General features: G+C 35.8%; 4 protein-coding genes across 5 annotated transcripts in view; 2 read left to right on the forward strand and 2 right to left on the reverse strand.

Annotated features, from left to right (window-relative positions):
* Positions 1–388: 388 nt before the first annotated feature.
* LOC129805912 (uncharacterized) lies at positions 389–5951 on the forward strand. The gene is made up of 4 exons (XM_055854162.1): positions 389–665; positions 726–866; positions 929–1166; positions 5591–5951. The coding sequence occupies exons 1-4, from the start codon at positions 511–513 to the stop codon at positions 5777–5779; spliced, it is 723 nt and encodes a 240-aa protein (XP_055710137.1). The 5' UTR covers positions 389–510; the 3' UTR covers positions 5780–5951.
* LOC129805844 (beta-galactosidase) lies at positions 5875–13173 on the reverse strand. Its single transcript, XM_055854056.1, has 4 exons — positions 12447–13173; positions 12158–12375; positions 11752–12021; positions 5875–7134 (listed from the first exon to the last, which is right to left on the reverse strand). The coding sequence occupies exons 1-4, from the start codon at positions 12872–12874 to the stop codon at positions 5945–5947; spliced, it is 2106 nt and encodes a 701-aa protein (XP_055710031.1). The 5' UTR covers positions 12875–13173; the 3' UTR covers positions 5875–5944.
* A 2854-nt stretch (positions 13174–16027) lies between these two features.
* On the reverse strand, positions 16028–20985 carry LOC129805848 (beta-galactosidase-like). Of its 2 annotated transcripts, XM_055854069.1 has the most exons (4): positions 20684–20985; positions 20348–20450; positions 17719–18021; positions 16028–17659 (listed from the first exon to the last, which is right to left on the reverse strand). In XM_055854069.1, coding segments are annotated over exons 1-4 (1944 nt in total). In that variant the 5' UTR covers positions 20686–20985; the 3' UTR covers positions 16028–16123. The 2 variants fall into 2 exon arrangements, with proteins under 2 accessions (XP_055710044.1, XP_055710052.1); XM_055854077.1 differs by lacking the exons at positions 20348–20450; positions 20684–20985 and adding an exon at positions 18090–18172.
* Positions 20986–21058: 73 nt separating this feature from the next.
* Positions 21059–26360, forward strand: part of LOC129805837 (unc-112-related protein) — a 57382-nt gene continuing 52080 nt past the window's right edge. Inside the window, exon 1 of the mRNA XM_055854041.1 lies at positions 21059–21685. Within this exon, the coding sequence (XP_055710016.1) occupies positions 21559–21685 (127 nt within the window). The 5' untranslated portion in view covers positions 21059–21558. The remainder of the gene's footprint in view (positions 21686–26360) is intronic.

Raw genomic sequence — 26360 nt, forward strand, 5'->3', positions numbered from 1 at the left:
ACCACTTTATAACAATTCTAGGTCTTATATTACTTAATTTTTAATAATTATTTCAACATTTTTATGTACTTTTATGATTTTTTCGAATCGTGACAAAACTCAAAAAATGTTAACATTGTTTAGGTTATGTAGTATAAGCCATTCAAATGTCCATTTCGGATGCCAACTCCATATGAAAAAGGTGGCATTTTACGACAATTTGGTATTCTACGCCCATTTTTTGGTTTTTCCCAATTCTTTAAATAATAAAAAAGTTATCAACTATTTTTCCCACTAAACGAAATTATTGGGGTCGAACGAAGTTGGATGTCCGTATCATTTACAATAGCTGTGAAGGGAAAGTAACCTGCAAGGTCTTTCTCTTTCTTCACGGCTCACACCTCTTCCGATCGCAGCAAACTTCGCGTTGTAATTCAAAAGCCGGCCTTGAGGTGTCAGAAATTTTCGCAAAGGTTTTGTTTTGATCTGAAAAATTCGCTTTTCCTGCCGATCTTCCCAAAATTTCCAGCAATGGAAGTGGAGAGGAATCTAAAGGGGACAGAGGCAGATGAAACAGAAGTGGAATTTGCCATTGTGAATAGTGCCGAAGTGAAGAGAGCAAATCGGGTGGCTCTGGAGGCCCTTCTGGAAGGATTTGGCAAGGAATCTCTCGTGACAACTTTTCTGTGAGTCTGCATCTTATTTAGCCATTATCCCTCTCTCATAATTTGATTTAACTTGTCCAGGAACCATGACATCAATTTGCGGAATATCTCTCTGCTGACCAATGAGGATTTGGAGCTTCTCGGGGTGGACAATGAAGATGTCAGGGCGGAGATGCTCAGAGAATTTGCTAGTCAGCCTAATCAAGTCACTGGATATGATGAGTAGGTTCTTTGGGGGCTTAAAAAGCCAGAAATGGATGTAATTGCTTGGTATTTGTTTGCAGGATGATTCAGAAAATCGACCAGGAGACTTACACAACCAACTCAATGAGGAACATCATATCTCACCTCCAAAATCTCCAGTCCTCTGTCCTGGCCTCACATCTTAAGCTCTACCTGGAGAATCCCAACGATATTCCCATTGGGGATCATGCATTTGCGTCCACATATGTGATTAAAGCCCTCAACGAGATTACAAAGAACGCCCAGGAGATGGATTCAGAACTGATCAAGATACAAGAAGTGAGTAGAATCGTAAAATAACGTGCTAAATTTTGCAAAAGAGATATAGGAATATTTCATTTTTTTGTTGCGAAAATTTGATTTTCTGACCAAAGCGCACCTAGCGTTCGTCTGACGAATATTGCATTTTTTAAAAAGTTATGGTATTCCTAGAGACATGTCTATCCTGCCTATCTCATCACTGATGATCAAATTCTGACAATTAAAAGAGAAGTTACGGTCATTTGAAGGCAAAAAACCGCCCCTGTCGCACATTTGCAATGGCAGTGGCAAACAGTTTTAGTACTCGGAGTTCTATGCCACAAAGCATAGCGCTTACATTTCATCAAATTTCTTCGATTTTTTTTTTCTAAAATATTGCAAAGGTTTTCATAAATCACATTAAAACCTACCCAGGTTGAAATTGTTAATGTGTAGCAATTCACTATTAAAATTTTAAATAAAAAAAGTTATTTATTAATTTAATTATCTTTTAAAATCTGTTAAAACCAATTTACACTAGTTTAAAATTTGTACAGGAATTAAAGACCTTTCCAATAAATCCAATCTTGCCCCAATCGGTTGATAAATAACCAGTAAAGCGATGCTTAACGTTTGACCTTGAAAAACGCCAGAAGAAATTATTTAAAGAAATTTATGGATAAATGGAGAATTGAAAGAAAGAAATTTGTGGATAAAGTATTCGTCTGCAAAGCTCTACAATTCAAAAAAAATAGAGCTTATTTCGAATTTCGAGATGTGATAGTATGCGAAATAACAAATAAAAACGGAAATTATTAGTACTTTTGCTCGTAAGATCAAAATTTTGAAAAAAATGGCGTATAGCCATACTCAGCTCTACAATATTCGGATAACGATTATAATTACATAAAAATTCACATGAAAGGATTGTTATTGAATTCCTCGAGTGTCAATTCCAGTGACAGCTGTCATACGGATATCGGAGTGCCAGATATTGCAGAACTGAAAGTTAGTTTCAAAAGTCGAAATATGAATTCAAGGTCAAACGGTGACAGATTCAACCTTCAGTTTTTTTTTGGTTAATTTTAGTATATAAAAAAATGCTTGTTCGAAACTTGAGGATCTGTCGTTTTATTTCCAAATCACCTGTTAACCCTCTAAGGACGAATGGGACACCGGTATTCCAAAAATAAAAACTAATTTTTCGGACTATTTATTAGAGGACTAAATAATTTGGTATAGTAAAAAAAATTGTTTTGTTTATGGGACACCGGTGTCCTACTAATCCTATCATATCCTTCAAGTTATGTTTCAAATTTTAAATACAGCATCAGCGAAATAAATGGAATGCGTGAAAATTCTATTATAAGTTGAATTCTGAGAGTAAAGAATCGTCTAGAGTATTAGGATATTACTGTATTCTTCATTAATTACTGTTATTGGCAGTCGAAATGGATAAAATTGGCCCGACGCGATTCTTTACCCCCAAAATTCAACTCACAATCGAATTTTTACGCATTCCGAGTTGCAAGTACCCCGAGTTGCACGCATTTCGAGGTTGCCTGTAAAGAATCTCAGCTACCATAAGCTTATCTGGGCTTATCACTGGTCATTTACTATTTTAAATAGTCTGATTGGGGAAGACCAACAAAAGAAAAAAAAGTTCATTGAAATCGGTTAATAAACATAAGTGATAGAGTTCGGTCCATATGGATATAGTAAGGGTTCGGATACAGTGGGTTGGGGTAGAGACGGATGGGACCCATCGTTAGAAAGATCTCGTTCTCAGATACAATATATACTAAAATTTCATCAAAATTGCTTGATAAACACAAAAAAATGCAGTCCGGTCAAGGCATTTATGGTTATAGCTCGGGTCAGGGAACATCAAGGGAGGAGTGCGTCCCACCATTGGAAAGGTCTCGCCTCAGCTATAACATACTAAAATTTAAAGAAAAAGCATCGTCTAGTTTTCGAAATATTCGAAATCGATTAATCGAAAATCGAACCTTCGTTTTAATCGGATGAAATTGGCGTGCCATGAGAGTTATAGTACTCAACGAGAGCTTTCCAAAAAACCAAAATTTTTCGATTTCCGATAATTAGAACCGGAGATATGGTCATTTCAAAATTTAATTTTTGACCCCCTCTAGCTCGGGTCAGGGGGGGTCGGAGGACCTTGAGTTTGGTACTATCGAAAAGTCTTAGTCCCAGGTATAACTTACTAAAATTTGAGATCGATCGATGCCATAGGGGCTGAATTATTGAGAAAACAAAATTTTGGGGTATTCCAAAATGTCGGAAGGGAAAGGGGGTGGGGGAGTGTGTCTGACATCATCAACTTCTAGCCACTCATCGATATTTAACCTTTGCCGAAAACCGCTTGTCAATATCTCTCTCCGTTCTTTCTCCAGAAGTGCTTATACGACGGACCGTCCACGAAAATCGATTTTTAGCGCACATGATTTTCGTGATCTATGAGTGTCAAAACGTGTACATCCAAAATTTGGGCCCGATCTGACGAGGTCGGATTTCACCTGTGACTAGAAAATCTAAGATTCTAAAGAATCTCAGCTAATTAGTAACGATAAGAACTAATTCTAGCAGAGCCCGGCACGCGCCGCCCAGCTTTTTTCTTTTATTTATTTTTCTCACAAAAAGACTCTTTTCCGTAAATTTCTCACGCTGCTTTTTTGAGTTCTTTTTCTATAATTCTTTTAATTTTATATTTTTTAAACGCTAATCCAAAATCGTGTTTAAAACACGCACAGCACGATCATAAAATGGTTAAGAATGCGCTTAAAAATACGCACAGCTCAATCATAAAACGACTAAGAATGCTCTTAATATCACGCACAGCCCAATCGTAAGTCGGTTAAGAATGCGCTTAAAACCACGCACAACTCAATCGTAAGTCGGTTAAGCATGCGCTTAAAATCACGCACAGCTCAATCGAAAAACGTTTGATTTTAAGCGAATTTTTAACAGTTTTACGATTGAGCTGTGCGTGATTTTAAGGTCATTCTTAACCGTTTTATGATTGAGCTGTGCGTTATTTTAAGCGCATTCCTAACCGTTTTACGATTGAGCTGTGCGTGTGTTTAAGCGCAATATTAACCGTTTTGTGTCTGAGCTGTGCATGTTTTTAAACACAATAACCGTTTTATGCTCAAGCTGTGCGTATTGTCAAGCAGTATGTCAACCGTTTTATACTTGAGCTGTGCGTGTTTTTAAGCGAAATATCAACCGTTTTGTGCTTAAGCTGTTTGCGTTTTTAAGCGGAATAATAAACTTTTTATGCTTAAGCTATGCGTAATTTTTAAGCACAATATTAACCATTTTGTGCTTAAGCTGTGCGTATTTTTACGCTCATGCTTGATGTAAGCATGTTCTCAGCACAATCTTGCCCGTTTTATGCTTGAGTTGTGCGTGTTTTCAACACCATTTTATTTAACAAATAGAGATAAAACCTTAAAAATACACAAATTTCATAACTAAAAATAGCAACGGACTTTCTAAAAAGTGAAAATTTTTTATGCATATTATATCGTACTCCATACAATATTTATATGGTTTTGAATAGAATTGAAAAAGTAGGTGAGATTGTTAAGAATCTCACCTAATAAATGTTATTATCGTAATAATTATAGTCGTTTAATTAAAAAGTGCAGTTTAATTTCACTCACAAAACATAATCTTTGCAATGCATTTCGAAAAATATATATCAACAAGACTATTTCCGTATAGGGCCGAAGGATCATACCTCTTCAATAGGGAACCCCTACGAGTATGAACACCCATACACCTTTGTGGTCACAGGAGGTGATCACAAAAGCTGAAATTTTAAAGAATCTCAGCTAATTTAAAAAAAAAAGCATCGTCTAGTTTTCGAAATATTCGACATCGAAATTTTGAAAACGGATTTTTCGATTAATCGGACCTTCGATTAAATCCGATGAAAGTTGGGTGTCATAAGGTTTGTGTAGACTCCACGAGAGCTTTCCAAAACACTAAGATTTTTCAAATTCTGACAATTACTGGAGATTATGGCCATTTGAAAATTAAATTTTTGACCCCTTCTAGCTCGGGTCAGGGAGGTCGGGGAGTCCCAAATTTTTTTTTTTATCAAAAGCTATTAGACCCAGCTATAACATGCTAAAATTTGAGATCGATTGATGCTATAGAGGGGCTAAACTAATTGAGAAAACAAAAAAGGGCGGTATCCAAAATGGCGGAAGAAAGAGTAAGAGTTGGGGTTGCAATCTATTCTATTTCTATTAGTCCGAATTTGATCCTCTGAAACAGTATTGAAAGTTATCATAAAGTGCTTCAATTTTTTGGAACATTAGAACTTCGTTCGAACACCGCTTGAGGCGCTAAGATGGAAAAATCAATTTTGAATTTTCGATGTCGAATATCCTTGATGTTGATGACCGAAATGGATAAAATTGATTTTTTTCCAGGACTACAATAGAATGAATGTGCCCAAGAAGAAATCCGGACACCACTTGAGGGCGTTCGGGGGCTTTATAGGTGCCATCCTGGGTGGCTATTTTCTGTATAAATTGGCCACATCGCGGGCCAATTTGACCAAATTAACTGAGTACCTTCAGCCATTCCTCGAAAACCAAATTGTACCTCAGAGCTGGTGATACGAAATCTGCCAAATGGATCTACTAAAAATGCCTTTAGTCGTGTGGGCGGGAGGAGTCTTTGAACGGACAACACTAGGAGGCACCTTGCTGTGTATAGCTGATGAGGAAATATTTTCTATTTAAAAAAAAAAGTTATTTTCAATACAATATTTTTCTGCTCTCTCATGGATTTCCATCGAGTTTTGGTGTTGAAATTAATTCTATATTTCTTTCCTCGGGGCATCTTTCGTATTCCAGGAGGATTAGGGTGTTTGTGCCGACATTGAGGAATTCCTTGGGGATGTAGAGAGTTATTTGGGGTCCAACAGCTGGCCAGTAACGACCGAGATTGTAATTATTGACGAAGGCAACGCCCTTTCCCCAACCACTGGGATCCAGGTAAGTGTCCATCAGTTGATTGGGTTCTAGGTCAAAGGCGCCACGGAAGAAGATTGGTCCATTCCGGAGGGAACATCTGGCAGTGTTTTCTCTGAAATAGCGATTTGCCTCAGCGGTGTATCCCTCAATTTCTTCATTGTTCTCCAAAGGGCATCCTGTGATGGTCCAATTGTAGAGAATTGAGTAATCTAGTGTTACTGACCCCAAAATCCCCTTGAAATCATTCGCAACGTTGTAATTGATTCTTCCCTGACTCTCCACCAATATCTGCAATTTCTGCCCTGGCCAATTGGCCCAATTAATCGAGAGTGTGTCAATTTTATTCTCCCTACTCAGAATGCCCAGAAATTGCCGATCAATATAGACATACGCCCGATCGCGCAATTTCTCAATAGTCAAAGCACTTGGATCGCGTCGCATCTTCGGCAAATCAGTCTCATAGAGAACTAGACCGGAATTCTGGTCGATCTCCTCAAAAGAAACGGGCATTCTCGATGTCAATGGCGACCGGCAGAGGTTGCGGCGGGTGTTGCGGGAGAGGAGACTCTGCCTCGGTGTCAGGTACACCTTCCCGTAGTTGAGTTTGGGCGTGGGTTTGGGAACTGTGACATTGGGCATGGCAAAGTAACCAGAAATGGTATCTCTGATGGCAAAGAGTTTGGCTGTAGCATCTCCACATTCATTCATTGGAGCATCATAGTCATACGATGTCACATCTGCCTGAAATCCCCCAATTCCCCCGTCATTGGCTCCAGCTGTAAAGCCAAAATTCGTTCCTCCGTAGAACATGTAGAAGTTAATATTGGCATTATCCCTCAGCATGTCCTGCAGCGTCTTCACGACTTTAGCCGTGTCCACGCGTTGCATGGTTTCCTGCCAATGGGTCAACCATCCGGGATAGTATTCGGAGTTGACCAGAGGCCCTCTGGGCTGATGGGCACGCAACTTTTGCCAGTAGCCAGCAATGCTGTTGGCTGCAAATAATTGGATCAATTAATAGGGGAAAGTACTCTCCCTTCGAACGTTCATACCTTTGAATAATGTGAATTTTCTTTAAGTTTTCCTAAGAGACTTACACATTTCCATCAAATATTTGTTAGCTTAAGCTTAAGAAAAGTAGAAGGAATTCACATTATTCGAAGGCATGAACGTTCGAAGGGAGAGAACTTTCCCCTAATTCCCTCGACCTAGAAGCCCAAGAAGTCAGAAAATATTCTCAAAAGAACTCTTAGCAGTAAATATTTAATTGACCATGAAACCACGGTTCAATTAATCCATGATGCTTCAATTGGGTTTAAAATGAAATTGTAGTTTGCGACGGAAATTCATTAGAATTCGAATTTGTTCTTTGGGTGAACCAGGATTTAGAAAATATCCTTATAATGTACTCTCGGTTCTTGGATATGTTCCAAAATTTTCTGCAGCATTATGCAAGATTTTAATAAAAAAAAAAACATTCAGTGGAATTTTCTGATCTTTAGCAAAATAAATTAATTCGATGTGTATTCAACCCAAGTAGCATTTTAAAGTAATATTCTCGTCTGATGTAGGGGAAAGTACTCTCTCTTCGAACGTTCATACCTTCGAATAATGTGAATTTTCTTGTTATCCTAAGAGACTTAATTACTGATAATTATGTGACAATCATGTGGAAATCTCTTAGGAAAAGTAACAGAAATTCACATTATTCGAGGGCATGAACGTTCGAAAGGAAAGTAGGGGAAAGTACTGTCCCTTCGAACATTCATGCCCTCGAATTATGTGAATTTCCTTTTAGTTTTCATAAGAGACTTACACATTTCTATTAAATATTAGTTGGTTTATCATTAATTGTTGATAATTCCGTGATAAATTAGTGTAAATCTCTTAGGAAAAGTAACAGAAATTCACATTATTCGAAGGCCTGAACGTTCGAAGGGAGAGTATACTTTCCCCTAGGTATTCTTAATCCAAAAACCAATATTCTGACGGCTCCCAGAGCCCCAAAACGGAAAATGCTGAATAATAAATAAAATATGTCTTTTACTATGGAAGTTGGAATAACTCTAATATTACCTATTGATGACTCATATATTCCGAAAATTTTCCAGTATTGCTAAATGTCGTCATATAGGGAAAATTGCTCTCCCTTCGAACGTTCATGCCTTCGAATAATGTGAATTTATTTTGCTTTTCGTAAAAGATTTACACTAAACTATCACGGAATTATCAACAATTGATAATAATAAGTCAACTAATATTTAATAGAAATGTGTAAGTCTCTTAGGAAAACTAAAAGGAAATTCACATTATTCGAAGGCATTAACGTTCGAAGGGAGAGTACTTTCTCCTATAGAAGATAAAATATCTTAGTACTCTGAGTACCTAGTACGTGAAATTGAAATAATTTTGCTGTATATATTTACTCAATTGTGAAAAGAACCTTCCTTCATTAGAGGTCTCTAGAGAAATAGTGCATTATAATTTAAAAAAAAAACAATGCAAGCACATGGGAAAATAAGATACACATTTAAAAAAAAAATTTTTGTAAAAATATATTGTGACACAGACGTTCGCTCAAGTCTTTTTATCTCGAGTGCACAATTCCATTGAAAAATTTAAAACAAAAAAAAATGAGAACGAAAAAAAATTCTCTTAACTAGGTCAAAAAGACTGAAAAACACCATATTTTCTGTTTTTTTTTTTTTAATAATAAATTTTTATTCCTATTTCAGTTTTTAAGTTTTTGAAGTTCTATAAAAGTACAACATTTATTTTTTTATACCATCGAATTTTTCATCGATCGACCATGTTTTCCAATAAGAAACAATAAGGAGACTGTTGTTTATTCGTTTTGTTTAACATTTATGTCATATTTCTGACTCTTCTGACTAATTTTAGTTAAATTAAGTGCTAATCTTTATTGTTAACGGTACGTGAAGTTTTCAAATGAAATAATTACCTTATTTCGTGAACAAAAAGGGTTTATCTGAAGCGTCTGCAAATGCTTCAATAGAAAACCCCGGAAATATGATTTTTTTCGAGAGATTTTCTTATTGTTTTAGATGGGAAAGGAGAAAAGACCAGGAATAAGAGCAAATCCTGCACTGAGGAGCAACTCAACAAGGTTTTGGAAGCCTTTCGTCGCGGTTTCACTTACACTGTTTGTCTCCAATTAGAAAATTTCCCTTGTCTCCATTTGGATTCATTTGTTTCCAATAGAAGCATTCTACGCTCGCGTATTTTTCTTGTATTTAAGAAGTTTTCAAATTATATCGAAAGAATTTTCACTAAACAGTAACATTCTAGAAAAGTCAAGGAGCAAATTCATATAATTCTCTTCAGAAAAAATGTATTCGTTGTGCATTGCTTTAGTTTTCTGCTTTTTTAGTAATTTGTTCTAAATGTTGCAATGTTGTTTTTTTTTTGAGAATTCTTCACATTTTTAATAGCTATTTTATAATAAAGAGTTGTCGTGAATGCCCAAAATAACTTCAATAGGTGAGAAAAATAGCTGTTTACCGGTGCCCCAGAAAGTGTTTGTTGATAGCCCGGGTGGTTGGAAAATATCGAAAAATGCATTGTGAAAAAATTTTCCTTTTTATGGAAAATTGCATTTTTTTACATTATTATTCTTATATGCATTAATATGCAGCCTATACCCAAGGCTATTACATGGGGTAAGCAGCATTTTTCAAAAATTAACAGTTTTCTTGGGAAATACAGTCAAAAAAGCGCATCTTTCAAAAGTGTTTGGTGGTACCCCACTTTCCCTTAAAGCATTTCTATTAAACAGTTGAATCTTTTTGTTTTGACTACTTTTACTCCGCGATTTATTCAAAACAAAGCCTCTGCGTGTATGCAAATTTTCTTGATGCGTAACGCCACTTCGCGCGTTTTTTTCGGTCCCGAAATGTGCTTAATCCCAGGACTGAGTGTACTGGGGCTAGTACATTTTGCATGAAAAATACAACTTTTTTCGAAACAGTTATATAGTGGGAATATTTCTCAAAAACTGTCTCTAAGATTGAATTTTTAAAATTTTGTAATGAAAATTTTTCAGAAAATATACTTAAAATCACCTTTATAATGACATAGATAAAATCAATTTGAGTAATGTTTTTGATCATGGACTCAACTCTCTGATATCCGAGACAGATGTCAAACATTCTGAAAAAAATCATAAAACTTCGTCTGCAATCATCCGGATGATCGGTTCTAACAGTACTAAAACAGCAAACAAAAAGCGCCATATCAAGTTTGACGTTTGACACCTGCCATCCGGATATCGCTGAGTGTTGGCGCGGTTGGCGCCACTGCCTTTTTATAAAATAGGCTCAATCAAATCAATAGGCTCTTTTTCAATCGGGCGTCAAATTTTGTTGACAGTTTTCACGCTTAATTATGAAGCTAATTCGCTCAAATTCGCTGTAGTTCTTCCTATTTTATCGTGATTCTTTATAATTGAGCACTTTTTGTGGAATTTACAGAGGTTTTGACGCTAAATTCTATCGCTAAACCGGATGACATTTTGTCCCATATTCACGATTGAGAGAGAGTCTACTGTAACTCATTATCATCACAGGTTTCCTTCACAAGGTTAGCCAGGATTGAAATTCTAACTCATATTCTTATTGCACACTTTCTCAGGTATCTCGTGCTATAATTGTCAAGGAAGTAGTTAAGTTTCAGGATCTTATACTTTTCATTCCTTATTCTCATAGGTAAACCCTAACAATGCCCTTCTTGTCTAATTCCTTAGTCTACTGATAAAACTCATTTTTAACACGATCTTTATGGCCCCTATACACTAGAGAAATTTATGTCCATATTGAAGCACATTGACTTTGCTTAGTAAAACTGTCAAATATGGCCTTGGACATGTTGTAAACACTGCGATTTTTTTTAAATTAGATTATTATAGGGTCCACTAAAGAATAATGGACATAAGTTCAATGAATGTACAGTACACCTAACAATCAGCACTAGTAAAAATAAAAGGGTCAAATTGACCCTTTTCAAAAGGATGGATCGTATTTGACCCTTTGAAAGGTTCACTTTTGTATCTCTTGAAATTTAGTATGCACATTTATCACGAATAATCATGTTTTATTGTAAACTTATTACTGATATCATATTTCTCTCATCTGAGCGAATACCAAAGATCACTTTTTCATTGTTTTTTTATTCGTTTATTCCGGAATTAAATAGATGTCAAAACCGTGACCCTTTCGAAGGGTACCTGGTGACCCTTTCAAAGAGTCAAATATGATCCATCCTTTGGAAAAGGGTCAATTTGACCCTTTTATTTTTACCAGTGAGTGTTTATAATTACCCCATGTTTACTACTGCCTTAGTTTCCCCTAGGTGCTCAAAAACTACAACACTTTTTCAAAACGTCCTTAAATTTTGTTTTAAGTTCCTGAAGTGTTAATAAAACACTTGTAAAGTATGAATTTTGAGGTCTTTAAAGGACCCTCTTGCAAGTTTTGTATCTCTTCTATAAAAAAAAAAACACGAATAGGACTCGGCCTTATTTAAAAATTCACACGGAAGAAAAAGAACATAAAATAGCAACAGGATTGCGAATTATTAATAAAGAGTAGACTTACAAGGTCCAAAATCAATTGTTGCAAAGACATTTTCAACACTTCCGCAGGAAAGGTATCCTGGCCCGTCTGTTGTGAACAGGAGGGCTCTATCTTGGGTATATTTATGGGTCTCATCCCTGAGCCATTTCATGTAGGTCTTGTCGCAAGCCGAGAAAGAGCCATATTCATTCTCAACTTGAACCATGATGATAGGTCCTCCATTCCCATAAAGATAGGGCTGCATTTTAGTCATTAATACTCTATACCATTTTTCCACTTCTGCCAGATAGTCTGAAGAGAGATAATAATACTGATAACCTTGCAATCGATCTAAATTATTGATAATGAATATTTATTGAACTTGGCTGAAAAAAATCAATGGACGATAGTGAAACAAGAGAAAACAATTAATATGCTAAGCCCTTACTTGAATCATAAGTCCTCAGCTTGATTTTGGGGTATTTTGTCAAGAGCCAGTACGGGAATCCACCCATATCTCTCTCAGCACAGATGTACGGACCTGGCCGAAGGATAACCAAGAGATCTTCTTGGACAGCCAGATCCAAGAAATGCTCCAAATCTGCCATTCCACTCCAAATATACTGTTCATTGTCTTTGGGATTATGAATTGACCACTCTACGTACCTTTTGAAAAAATTTGCACATTTTCTTTTTGTTTAGTATTTAGTGAACAATTTTAATTTTTACGAACTTACGTGCTTACTGCATTCAATCCAGTTGCTCGCATTGTGCGCAATTTTTGGCGCCAAGTCTTCCGCGGAGCCCGGAAATAGTGAAAAGAACCCGAAACGTACCGAAACGGTTTACCATCCAGCAAGAAGGTATCATTATCATAATCAACTTCAAATTTTCTCTCAGTCACTCGCGAAATATCTTCTGCAAAGTCTGATTGTTCATTTCTTTGCAAAATTTGCTGAGAAGTCACGAAAACTACGCAGAAAAGTGTAAAAAATGCAGAAACCTTCAGCATTTTGTCGCACTGCTCGCAGTTGAATTGTTCCCCAAAACACTTAAGTGAATGCCAATAACTAATGAACTTGTCTGACTGAGAGCTCACACTCAAATGAGAATCAATTTGGCGCGACTCTGGAGGAGTTTTGTTCATTTTTTTTTGGCTGGCCATACAGCAGAAAAGTTTAATGCTCCCACTTGGTTTGAGGAGGGAGTGGAGATTCTCTTGGATAAAATAAAACAACAGCCTATAGCATAGAATAATCACCAGCAATGCTCAAAAGAAAAATCATCAAACGATCTTCCGATGATTTGTTAAAAAGCGAATTTTTCTCAATATACACTGTGAAAAATTGCGATCTTACTCAGTATACCTAGAAGTTCTCACACTCGAATTCTTATTAAGAAATTATTTTATTTTATTAAACACACAAGTTTGTTTAAAATCCTTCAAAGCGAAGCACGTTGTGAGAACTGCAGTTTTTTATAAAGCAGAATTAATTACTGATTTGAGAGATAATTTTTTTTAAATACACTTATTTCGTGTGCAAGACATAAAAAAAAACAAATAAACTCAAATTTGTGATAAAAATTTGCACAAAGGGTGGTGGAATGGATTATGGCCAATACAATACTTACAGCCGTTTAGCAGAAATATTAATTTAAAAAAAAAAACTGATTTTAATAAATTACAAAAAAATAGGAGAATTTCGCATGACATCTTTAAATGTAGCACAAAAATTTTATATCACTTAAATTGATTTTGAATTCTATATCTTAGGAAAAAGGAATTTCTTTACTGTGCCGATAAAAAAAACTTATAATAATTGTTAAGAAATTTTCTGATAAAGGTTTTTCGAAGCGATTTAATTTTGAAGATTTTCTTAAAAATTATCTACAATTATCACATAATTTTTTATTGTGCAAACTAAACTTAGTTGAAAACTAAAGGAAGTTCAGTGTTTCCGTCTATATCCTGTTACATTCCATCGGACTGAAAATTTCTGGAATACTGGTAAAAATGAAAGGATCACCGAGGATACCTTGAAAGTTTCCCTATTTTGACACTTATTTAGCTCAGGAATTGGGTCAGTCGGGTATTTTCTATGTTTTGACACTTCATACGAAGACGTGCAGAAAATCATCGAGAAAAAGTCATTTCCGCCTGAGAAAATAACGTTGTCGCAAGAGCCTCGCTCTCTTTACCTGCAAATTCTGCTAGTGATCACGTCAGACAAGTCTGTGCAAAATAATAATTTCAAGTTTTCTAAACATTCAAGGAAACATGACCGCTCCAATCCCCGGGAGGACAAAGACAAGGTGGACCCTCAGCCCGACTGGGTTGAGAGTAAATATAGTGAAGGGGGGGGGGGGGCGGGCAAATAGTTCCATTGCCTCACTCAAGGTACTGCAAAGAACTCTGTAGCCGTCCCCCCTCACTTTGCTTATGCTCACAGGCAACCGGGCCACAAGTAACCGGAAAGTCCAGCCACCATTCTGTGGCTGCAGAATATATTATCGGTGAATTAAAGAAGTTAAAGTTAAAGAAATCATTAAAAATTGAAAGTGTTTTCTTGTTAACAATGGACAATGAATCTTAGAAGAAGGAGCCTCTCTAATCACCACGGGACTTTCTGCCAGTGACATATAACCTCAACTCTGCTGCCGGAAGGAAATCATCGCAAATTCGCGATCACTTAAAGCCAGATAGAAGGTTTATCAAATCCCTTTCGCATCCATAATTTACTTTCTAGGTACGTAAATTTCACAGGAAGTCCTTCAGTGCTTCTTTGTCTCATATTAGGACATCAGATTCACTTTTTTATCATCCCGTCGATTTTACATAAATTCCCTCCACTACCCGGCTGAACCTCAGAAGCGACTGTCAATATTACTCATTTTTTACATGGAAAATCAAGTTTTTCCAGTTTAGCCGTTGATTTAGTTCGCCTTTAAAAATTTCCCCACGCAGGTAACACCAAAATCATGGCGGATTTTCTAATCTCAACCCTGTTAGATATAGTTTACTGTCGTTGTTTTCTCTAAAATTATTAATACAATTTTAAATGTAATAAAAATATAAGCATAGATTATTTGGGTCAACTCCCAAATAAACCCTGACTCGTAGTTACTTGCCCATCTGAAAGTCTTCAAATCAACATTGCATTATCGCCATTTTGATTTGACATTTCTCTCCGTGATTTTGACTAACTGTCAAATCCTACAACTCCTTCGATTCAGCCGAAATTTTAGTATGCTGTTCAAAATATGAATATAATATGGTCTAGGTACGCGATTGTCTAGTCTAGATACAGAGGCTCAAAGTCAATATATTGAAATAATCATATCTCCCAGGTATTATTTAATTTTTATTACCTAGGACTTAAATTAAAGGTTGTAAACCAAAAATATGTGTTGCATTAAGAGAACTAACGTTGATTTAATCTATCTATGGGAAATTGGTGTCTCTTTTCTAAGTGTGTTTGTCGAATCTAATTCGATAAAATAATATGGAAACTTCCATTGAGATTGCATATCGATGGCAATATATTGATAACAATTATTTTTGCCACTTATTGCTTCAAAATACTTGACTAAAAGACTTATCAATGTCAAAAACATAGAATAATAGTATCACAGTTGTTGAGGAATTTGAAAATTTAACTACTTTTTAAAATAAGGTTTTTATAAAATCAATAAAAATCGTAATTTTCTAATATCTATTTCAATAGTTTTTTATATTTCACAATTTTTCTCCGTTTTAAGTCTAAAACCTCCATTTAATTGACATTATTTCAATAAAATTTGTCTTTTCTTATTTAAAATCTTTCAGCTTTTTCTCGTAATTTTTCAGAGCATTAAGTGGATGTCACAAAACACAATTAAAAGAAGTCTCTTTGTCTTTGCCATACTTTTCTAAAATAATTTACATATTCAAATAAGGCGATAGCGTCTGCAAAAATTTTTAACCCGCATCACAGAATTTTGCTTTGTAGAATGATGACGGTATTTTTTTTAAACAGGTAACATTTTAGAATTTTAGAATGAAAGTTTCGTCATTTCAATCAGCCAGTATTATATATCCAGCTAGCCCCTACCCTATACTTACCGAGACGCATTTGTAACATTTGCTATAGGGGCTACAATATAATTTTTTTATCTTAAAAAAAAAGAAAACTTTAATGCTTTGAATCTTCAATAATTTCCAAGCAGGAAGGATGCCAGAAATAACATTCAGCAACATATTTTTGAATCCTTGCCAAAAAATATCCTTCTTGTTTATTCAATGAGGTATGTGGGTCAATAAATTCAACAACAAAAGAAATTTGTAATAAAATCCTCTGTATTTTTATTCAAACAAATGTTGAATTACAGTGGTCTTGACTTCTATAACAATAGATTGGCACAAAAAGTGTTAATTTCATCCGTCGAGGAATGATTGGCTTTTAAATGATACCATTGTTGGCATTGGCGCTTTCTGATACTCAAGTAGCAAGATTGAATTGTCTCCCACTCTAAGTATAGATTGTGGAACATACATGGTGATTTGAGGTCCTGCAACTGGCCAGTAGCGTCCCAAATTGAAGCCATTTACGTACAAAACACCTTTTCCCCAACCTGAAGGATCTAAGTAAGTGTCACCAATATTGTCAGCTGTCAGTCTGAGGTTGCCTAAGAAAAACACTGGTCCTTCGGTTAGGACTCCATTTTGATTGGGTAGAGGTACCGTTTTGCCCTCAACTCTCTGAACAAACTCATTCATGGATGCCCTATTTGACAAAGGGTATCCCGAAATGTCCCAGTTGCGCAATTCTTCCTCCTCACCTAGTCGTTGTTGTACTGTCACGTTACCAAGGATACCTTTGATGTCATCGAGCTTGTCAAAATTAATCCTTCCTTGGTTTTCAACCAGAATCCTGATACGAGACCCTGTTCCCGGGTTTATAGGTAATCTAGTTATGGCATTTTCACGTGAAAGGCAACCTACAAAGTGATTATCCTGATAAACATGGGCACGATCTGCCAAGCCGTTTACAGTTAGAACGGAAGGATCGATCCGAATCTTCGGGAGATTGGCTTCATAAAGAATCAATCCTGACATTTGTCTCAAACTCTCAAAAGTCTCCAATTCCGAACCAATTCTTGTATTTTGAACTAAGAACTGTCCATCAGGGGAAAAGAGTTTTGCCACTGGATGAAGCGCAAGGTCTGGATAGGCTCGACCTACTTTTACTTCCGGAACCTCTATAGTAGGAAGTGTAAAGAATTCTCCGATAACATTCCTAATCTTAATGAGTTTCATTGTGGGATTTCCAGCCTCATCCATTGGGGCATCATAATCGTAGCTTGTTATATCAGCCTGATAGCCCCCGATACCCCAAGCATTAGCTCCAGCAGTAAAGCCAAAGTTTGTACCTCCGAAAAACATATAGAAATTGACACTTGCACCATCTTGAAGCATTCGACGCAACACGTTAGCTACTTCATCAGCATCTCGACGTTGGTTATCTTCCTGCCAATGTGTCAACCAGCCGGGATAAAATTCGGAATTTACAAGGGGTCCTGTTGGTTGATGTCTTCGGACTAATTGCCAGATTGATTCCATCTCATCAACTCTGTCAATTCCGAAATCTGTTGTTACGAATGCACCTTCAGTTATTCCACATTCGAAACGTTCATTTGGGATGTCTACAGTAAAAAGTACCGCACTATCTCCGACATATTTTTCAGTTTCATTCTTCAGCCATGACATGTAGTTCTTGTCGCAAGCTTCAAAAACGCCATATTCATTTTCAACCTGTACCATTATGATATTTCCGCCTTTGCCATAAAGATATGGATCGATTTTGGTGAAAAGGACTTCATACCAACTCCTAACAGCATTCAAGTAGTTTTCATCGCTAGTTCGGACTCGAATGCCAGGATATTGTGAGAAAAGCCAATACGGCAGACCTCCCTAAAACAATACCTAAACTTATTAATTATCCTTCAACTCGAAATTATACCTAAACATACGTTATCCCTCTCAGCACAAATGTAAGGTCCTGGTCGAAGGATGACATAAAGACCAAGTTTTTGAGTGAGTTCAAGGAAGTATGGCAAATCAGCGAAATCGTCCCACTCGTACATATTCGGTTCAGGCTCATGAGTTGCCCATTCGACGTAAGTGTCGATCACATTGAGGCCAGTTGACTTCATAACGGTCAATTTGTCCTCCCAAGTGTCCCTAAAGGCTCTGAAGTAGTGGAATGATCCCGCAACATATTGGAATTTACTACCGTCCATCTCAAAATCCGTCTCTCCCACACGAAAAGTTCTCTGTAATAAATTAAGTTAATGGCTGATTCAAACAGATTACTAATCAATAGTAATTGCCTATGTGATACCTTCGACATTGCTAAATTTACAGCCAAAATTTTACAGACAAAACACACTGACAGAACTGAGAGATAATATTCAACTAACTGTTGTATTTGTCGTTGCAAGCGATACCCCCATTGGGATTTTTCTTTGTATCCGAGTTGAGATAAATGACGAAATACAGATTGGAGAATAATATGGCAAAGTTAGTGAATATAATACCAGTGGAAAATCGTACTGAATGGAAGGGACCAGAAGAATATCAATGAAAGTCGAGGGTGCGTTACATTGCCTGGAACTTCTCAATATGGCGACTGAACTCTCTTAAAGTAACAGTGTGGTTTACTTCTTCTTGTTCTTCTCTTTACGTTTTATTTCAGGGGCCGAACAGTATTTCACATCCAACAATAACTCAAGTGCTTTACTTAAAATTGAGCAATTTGAGCAATATTCAAGGCATTTTGTTAATTTGTTTTACAAGAACTTTAGTCGAGTATACCAAATAAAATGAAGACCTGTAAGCTCTATGTAAAGAAAGGGAAAGTTTAAAAATTCGCCATTCTGAGTAATTGAAAGTTGTGTATATAAATTCGATATCAAGAATTCAGTAATATAGATATATATGTGTCATATAATTTGATAAACAACATGAATTTTAAGAACATGAGTTCCTTGAATTGAGTAGAAAAATCGATTAGTCGATGAAGTTATGCAAGTCCTGCCGGGTTCTGATTTTGTAAAAACTTCATTTTGCTATAAACTTGGGTCAAGAAAAAGGCATCTTCAGTGAATTACATCGGAACCAGTCGGAACATTGAGTCTTGGGTGAGAATCCAATGAGAAAAGTGTCCAGTGAGAAAAGTCCAAAAAGCACTAAAAGTGTAACAAACTTCTTTGTGACAAGTTCTTTCCCAATCATTTCCATACCTGAGGAAGGAGGAAAACCCCTCCGAAACGTCGGTTTTTGAGAAAGTAAAGGAGAAGAAACCAAAGGTCATATCCGTGTTTCAATTATTGTTACATCGGAACCTTCAATTTACCTATTAAACTTGGTAAGTTTTAATGATTTGCGATATAAAAAAGTTGATGAAAGGTATTTTGTGTAGCTTATTGAATGTTTTTGCGCAAGACTGAATTGGCAACATATGGAAAGGATTTCAATATACTCCACTTCGAGGGTAAAGGGTTAAAAAGAAGTTTTTTACTTCAGTTGGACTTCACCGTTTGATATGGGCTTCAAATACTACACAGAGGCTACTGAGAAAATAACGAACAAACATGACGAACGATTTACGCAACCCTACCTCAAGATAAGAGAGGTTCTGGAAGGTTTGATTTTGGTTCCACCGAGCGAATGAAGCCCCGAACCTGAAATGGACCAATTTATTGGATATCAGTTTCGCAAATGTTGTGTTAATATAACTAGGGAATTCTGTAACCATATGACAATATCATATGACAAATTTAAAATTTAACATATGGTAATTTCTGAGGAATTTAACGAAAATCCAATTCAAATCACTTACTTAGATCTTCATAGAACTCCTTGTAATGGGCAACCTATTCTCAAGGGGAATTAATGTTGTCATGTTCTCGATTTTTTTACCACGAAAATTTGTCATATGACATTGTCATATCGTTACAGAATTCCCCTACTGGTAAGTCTTTAGATACAGTCTATACATGATTCCAGAATACTATGTCGACCATTTCTCTAATGGAGCATCAGTGTAGACCAGGACTTCAGGGTACCAAGAACCAGAACACGAAGAATATGATATGAAGTATAATGGTCATTAACAGATTAAAGTGGCGACAATTTCTTACTCTGATCAAGATCAGCAATTGGTTGTAATGTCAGTTAAAAAAGTTTTCCTCAGTAAGTATAAAAAAATTAAAACATTGATTGGTGCAATCGTTCCTTTCCAGAGAAAAGTAACCATATGATATTTCGACAACCATCCTCTCACAATTCGTATATAACGTATCATCGTAAAAATGATAAAAAATAATCTAATTTAAAAATTCAGTTCGTCTATGAACAACTTATATAACAGATAGCAATAAATCATCAAATAGACATCAGACTTCAGAGCAATATCAACCTAATCGGAGACTAATATAAGGAATAAAACTTCCGTAATGCTTTACTCGTATCTGAATCTTTCAACTCTGGACACAAGCCGCGTTTGCAGAGCACTCTCCAATATTATCAAAAGATGTGGGGCTTTCACTCTGCAGCATTAACATAATGTCTCCGCGAGAGAGAGTCAACCATACTCACTTCATCATCGGCAGTGACGGCAATGACTACGCCTGTTGTAACAGCAGCCACAACAACAAGCCCAACGATGCCGAACAAGATGTATTTCTTGAGTGTCATCTGCCTATAAATGTAGGAAAAATACCTTCAGTGCCATCAAATATGAAAAGAATAATGGCTTATAGATGAAAAGATAAGATACATCGGATGATGTTTTTTCTTGTTTCTCAAAATTGAGAAAATTGCAACAAAGATGCACTTCTGGATAGTTTTAAGCTAAGCTTTAAGATGAAAAGCAGGTATCTGGCACAAGGCATTGATCAAATGCAAATGTGAGAGGTAATAAATTGAACTTACATGTCTCAAGCTGTTATTCGATGGAGAACCTCCAATGAGAAGTATTGAAAATCGACTGAGCAATTATCGAAAGAAGCACGGGGAATATAGTACAATTTTAAATTGTCAGATGTGATTAGATTAATGATGCCCACTTCAACTGATAGTGGCTTCTCTAGGATGAGCCATAAATGAAAAGTGGCTTTTAATTGATACCATTTGTTTATGAGTTGGTGATATCAATACCATGTTCATGGGTCCGTTGAAGTTTGAATAAGTGAAATAATCGATGACGTTCGATGAGTTGCTCGCTGTACAAGATATGTATTCTGTAGATGGCAGTATTAACAGTGAGAAGTTTCATTCATATGGTTTTCTTTCTCTCATCGCGGTCGGAGAAAATTGAGAGAGTTCTTCAGTCCATCGAGGAGTCTTGTGCTGTTTGGACGTATAATCTCTCGGCGCATTTTATTTTCTGTGTTTCCCAGTTTTTTTTTCATGCAACATTATTTATACCTTCGCGATATTCCTTCACTTTGATGGATTAGCGGTGAACAGTAGATTATTCTTGAAAGTTTTCCCCCCACAAGCTAAAGAAAATTTTCCTTGAGAGTGTGATCCAAGCCGAAAGCTGAGTGTTTAAAAATACACACATACACACAGCATAACCATAGAGTGCCTTGAAAAACGATGATGTGATCAGAGTGTGCTCCGGAAATAAAATTGATTTCACTTGAATATTTTCCATGAATACTGTGTTCGCGGTTTTTGCGCGAAAAATAGTGTGCTAGAATTGCATCTTGCCATCAAACCGACCGGAGACATTTTAGCTTGCAACAGCGAGTTCTTTTGCCCTTTTGCGATAAGCCAGTCCACTGCTAAAAAGAGCCAACATCATGATTCATGTTGGAGACAACACTTGGAATTTGCGGGTTTTTATAACCGATCTGCAAGTTGAGAAAACTCTCCGAGTGCGAGGAGATTTGCACATTGGCGGCGTTATGTTAAAATTAGTCGACCCAGGTGAGTTTCTTCTCTCTCACTCTTTCTCCGTCAACATATTTTTTTGCACTCACGCATCAGAGCAAAAAGGGATGATTCAGCGGACCAAAGTGGACTTTTGATCGCACAAATAGCATTTCAGTTGCTATCTCGGATTTTATGATGCCTTGTGTAATCGCAAACCCCTACGCAGAGTGTGAATTAGTTACGGTATAACCTTAAAATAAGTTAGGCGTTTACCTGTACTAAATAAGGCTATTAGACTTTTAGCGTTTCAAAATCAGCACTGTATTTATTAAGTGTGAATGCGAAAATAGGAGCTCATGAAATTTAAATAACGATCATATTGGTAGACATGACATCAGAATGTCGGTAAACTTTTCGTTTGTCAACAGCAACAAAACTGTAAACGTTCTTTCAGTTTGTCATATTGATCGACAAAGACAACAAAACGGGTATTCGGTTTCCACACCAAGGGTCGAAAGCTTTGGAGAAAATTTTCGGGAAATTTCCGGATTTTGACCAGGACTCTCAAAAACATCATCCGTTCTTTATTATCTCTGTTGACTTAGTCGTTTAGTGTGAAAAAACAAAAAAAATTCTAAAACTCATTTAGCTTATAAAACTCACCTTTTCACTTATCCAAATTTATCAAAATGAAATAAACAAAGTAGAACGATACAGTTTTCAAGAAATAAGATTCTTATGATTATTTTTGATCAGTATTTTTCTTGAATTTGTAAACGAGAAATTTTACACAAAATTACTTTGCTGCTTTCGCTGAGACGTTTTCCACAAAACTGACGACATCAATAAAACGAAGGGTCAAAATGTATTCAGACCTTCAGAAGATAGCTCAGTAAAACTGAGAGCACTAAAACAATTTTAAATAATTAATAAATTTATTATAGCAGTAAATATGATTTTTGCGATGCTGCCCTTGAGTCATCATTATACGGGAGTTTTATATTAAGATTTATCCATATGACTGTTGTTGTAATTTCTCAAAGGAGAAGATGTTTACGAAAATTTTAACTTATGTGTAATTACTTACAGTAATTGACTTAGCATATATCGAAATATCAGTGGAATTTGCTTGTTGTTTAGAAAATCCAGACCTTCAGAGATTGATCTAAGCCTCATAGCTAGTCTCAAGATCACTATAGGAATTAGGGGGTTATGTAGAAGTTCGAGAACATAAAATGAATGTAACGTAATCAGCGTATTCTTTAGAAAATTTACTGCGACTATCGTGTTTAACGGGAGTAGCAAAATTTTTAAGATTTCCAATGTTTATCATAAAATATGAGATTATTCTTCAACTGAAAATTGAATTTTACAACGATTATCATTTGAAATTGATCAAAACAGCAAGAACGACTTAAAATCTTCTATTATATTACCAAAAATTAAAAACAAAATCGACCAAACTTTTTCAACTTTTAGCTGAAAAATAAAGTTACGCTAGGATAATCGTTGTAAATTTTACCACGCTGATCATGTTACTTTATTCGCTTTATTTAGACTATTATTGAATACGAAAAATTCTACCTATCCATAGTATAGTGATCCGTGAATATACCCAAATAGATGATAATCGTAGTAATTTGTTTAACATGGGATGATTACTATACACGATTATCAGTTTATTTTTGGAAATCCAACCAAGGAAATTCCAACTCGCTTTTACTGTGTAGAACACACGTAATGATGGAAAATGCGATAATGCTTGGGTTAAAAGGCGAAAAAAGGCAAATTTATCAGACCAATTGTATAATAATTAAAATAATTTATTCCATGTGTAATCGCATATCATTTTTATTCGTTCCATACGAGGTCAAATATGTTGAGAAATGGTCTGTTTTGCTCTTTTTTTTTGGTGTCCACTCCGCGTCGCAAGCAAATTAAATGTGTTAAGTGAAAATTGAAAACAAAATCGTTTGGTATTTTCCTTGTTTACAACAATAAACTCTCAAAATGGATGTGGAGTAGTGTGTGACTTTGGCAGAAGTATCTAATGGGTTTGAAATGCCTTCGTTCTCCCAAACACAGAAATTTCTTTTCCCGAAGAATGTGAATTTGTATGAGTGTTTTGTCGGTGTCTCTTTTTTTTTAGTTTAGGCTGTTTGTTCCTCTTCTGGTTCTTCCTCCACAGTGACTTGCCTTCTAGAAAAGGCACTAAAATATATAGCGATGAGCCAAGAGAGTAAAAATTTACACATAAAAGTATAAAATGTTCATGAAGTCGGAGAGACAACACGTTCTTTTTCCCCAATACACCGTAAACAGTGTGTGTAAAAGACGAAAAAAAATATTATTTTAACACTGAAAATAATACTTTAAGAAAAAAAACCAGTGACGGAGGAAGTGATACGACCGCAGAGGTCAGAGAGGATGAGTGACGTCTTAAGTCAAAATATTGGACAAGCGAAGAATTGGATTTTTTGCATGGAAAATGCACCGTTTTTGGCTGCAAGACCTTCGATATGAAAGTCTTAATGCAATTTAACACACTTGTCGGGTGTGAATTTGTGGTTCATGAAAGGATTTGCAAGAGTCTGGTCGACACAGACTTAAGTTTTTTTTGCGCTCAAGTTGAACAACTTCGAGGCCAAATTTTGAGAGGGACGTAAGAAAAAGAGGCAGAGGAGTATGAAAAACTTGAGTTGTCAATATAATTTATGGCCCAAAAAATCTTACTGAAGTGTTGGAATGAGATGGATACATAGATTTCAGATGATTTGGTTGAATTTTGGTTGAAAATTCGCAGAGTGCTTGAACTCATTATTTCTGAGTGTAAACCGTAGTACAACCAATTAAAAATGCTTTATGAATCAACCGAAAATCGTATCAAAATGTAAATGATGTAGGGGAAGTCTTTCAGGATTCGCACAGACTATTGCTTCGAATACTTCATGATTTTGTCATATTCTTTTAGTTTTTCAGGAAATATGTGGCTTAAGATTAGATTTATTAAAAGAATAGGAAGAAAATATGAAAGCCGCAAAGCCTTCGCCAAATTCAAATTTTAATTTCAATTAAAAATCAATGGTGGGTTCTTTACCGCTTGGTTACCGTCAAAAAATATATTAGGAAACTTCAAGACCTTTCAATTAAATCCAATCTTGACTAAATCGGTTGAGAAATAAGCCAATATAGGTGGTCTATCTTCCATATTGAAAAATTCAAAATGGCGATTTTGTGGACATTTTTAAAGTTATAGAGATTTTAAATCTCTAAAATCCTATACTCCGCATATAAAATCTAAGCTTAAAATCGCTCTCCTGTAAAATTTGCCTACTGCGAGATGTTCGTTTCTTATTCTGAGCGATCGATATAAGAACCGAATTGTTGGAGCTCTTTTCGAAATGAATCTTAAAAATTATAGGTTTGAAAGAGATCGGACAAAAAAAACCTTTTCTAAAGGACTATTTACTTATAAGGGATCACTGAAAACCGAAAGTCTATATCCTTTGCCATTTGTTCTATGACCATGCAAACGAAACTCGTAACGTCATATTTTTCGAAATTTTGTAATTCCAAATTTTTCCAAAATATGTAAGATCCCTAGAGTAGAAATGAATTAGGTATTTTAAAATCGATAGAATATACTCTGCTCTATTTTATTGAGTTCGAGCAATAAAATACCAAGAAACACTAATATATTTTAATATTTGCAGTAGACTTTAATTAATTAAGTGCTTCCTCGTGTTGGAATTTAACAAAATAGCATGAAGCTGCTCGCGGGGCCTGACGTTTATTGTTCCCTCTAGATTCTCTTGAAAAATGTGCGGGTTAGAAATATTACTTGCCATTTCACGCAAAGGTCAGATAGTTGCAAACATTTCTTTTTGCTTATATATATTTTTTCATTTTAAATTCCTCACTTTTATGAGCAGAAAGCACGGTGTAATGGTCAAGAGGCAGCATTACGTAAATTAACAGCACAAGTCAAACGCAAGAATCTGAATTGGACTTTGGATTTTAGAATTCAAGTGGCTGGTGGAACCGTGAAGAAATTTGTAAATGGATTATTTTATTTGATCTCTTGAGCTCTTATTGGAAAAAAATGCGGTAGTCTGGTAACAGAAGACTGATGTCAGTGGATGGTTTTTTTTATGTTTACAACTGTAAGAAGTCTTGGAGAGAGTAAATTGTTTTCCCAGATGTGGATTAGCACTTAGAAACTATAAATTATTCTTTGACACTTAGGGCAGAATCACATTGACAGTAAAATGCTCACCGTCACCGTCAAAGCCCTCACCGTATTTCGTTAATTTACGCATTTTCATTGCAATTCTTACGCAAATTCTCAATTACCGTGTTACATTATCTCATACTCGGTGGCCCTAGGTGAAAATAGTGTAAGAAAATTGAATAAATAAAGCGAAAATGCGATAAACGGTGAGCAAAAAAACTTTACGAAAAACTGTAGCAAAAAAATTCCACAGTTTTTTTTTGCTTACCGTTTATCGCATTTTCGCTTTATTTCTTCAATTTTCTTATACTATTTTCACCTAGTGCCACCGAGTATGAGACAAGGTAATATCGTAATGGAAAATTTGCGTAAGAATTGCAATGAAAATGCGTAAATCAACGAAATACGGTGAGAGCTTTGACGGTGACGGTGAGCATTTTACTGTCAATGTGATTCTGCCCTTACTCTTTTTTTTCAATTTCTGGATCAGAGCCGTTA

This window comes from Phlebotomus papatasi, chromosome 1 (genome assembly GCF_024763615.1).
Source record: "Phlebotomus papatasi isolate M1 chromosome 1, Ppap_2.1, whole genome shotgun sequence".
NCBI classification, from domain to species: domain Eukaryota; kingdom Metazoa; phylum Arthropoda; class Insecta; order Diptera; family Psychodidae; genus Phlebotomus; species Phlebotomus papatasi.

Bases quoted from the DNA above. Each gene is read 5' to 3' on its own strand.
- LOC129805848 (XM_055854069.1), bottom strand. The intron at 18,022-20,347 runs GTGAGTATGGTT...AATTTATTACAG, and splicing joins CCGTCACTGCCGATGATGAA to AGAACTTTTCGTGTGGGAGA. The intron at 17,660-17,718 runs GTATGTTTAGGT...GTATTGTTTTAG, and splicing joins TTTGTGCTGAGAGGGATAAC to GGAGGTCTGCCGTATTGGCT.
- LOC129805844 (XM_055854056.1), bottom strand. From the start codon at position 12,874: ATGGCCAGCCAAAAAAAAATGAACAAAACTCCTCCAGAGTCGCGCCAA. The intron at 12,022-12,157 runs GTAAGGGCTTAG...ATCTCTCTTCAG, and splicing joins GCTGAGGACTTATGATTCAA to ACTATCTGGCAGAAGTGGAA. The intron at 7,135-11,751 runs GTAAGTCTACTC...AATTATTTGCAG, and splicing joins AACAATTGATTTTGGACCTT to CCAACAGCATTGCTGGCTAC.
- LOC129805912 (XM_055854162.1), top strand. From the start codon at position 511: ATGGAAGTGGAGAGGAATCTAAAGGGGACAGAGGCAGATGAAACAGAA. The intron at 666-725 runs GTGAGTCTGCAT...TAACTTGTCCAG, and splicing joins TCTCTCGTGACAACTTTTCT to GAACCATGACATCAATTTGC. The intron at 867-928 runs GTAGGTTCTTTG...ATTTGTTTGCAG, and splicing joins CAAGTCACTGGATATGATGA to GATGATTCAGAAAATCGACC.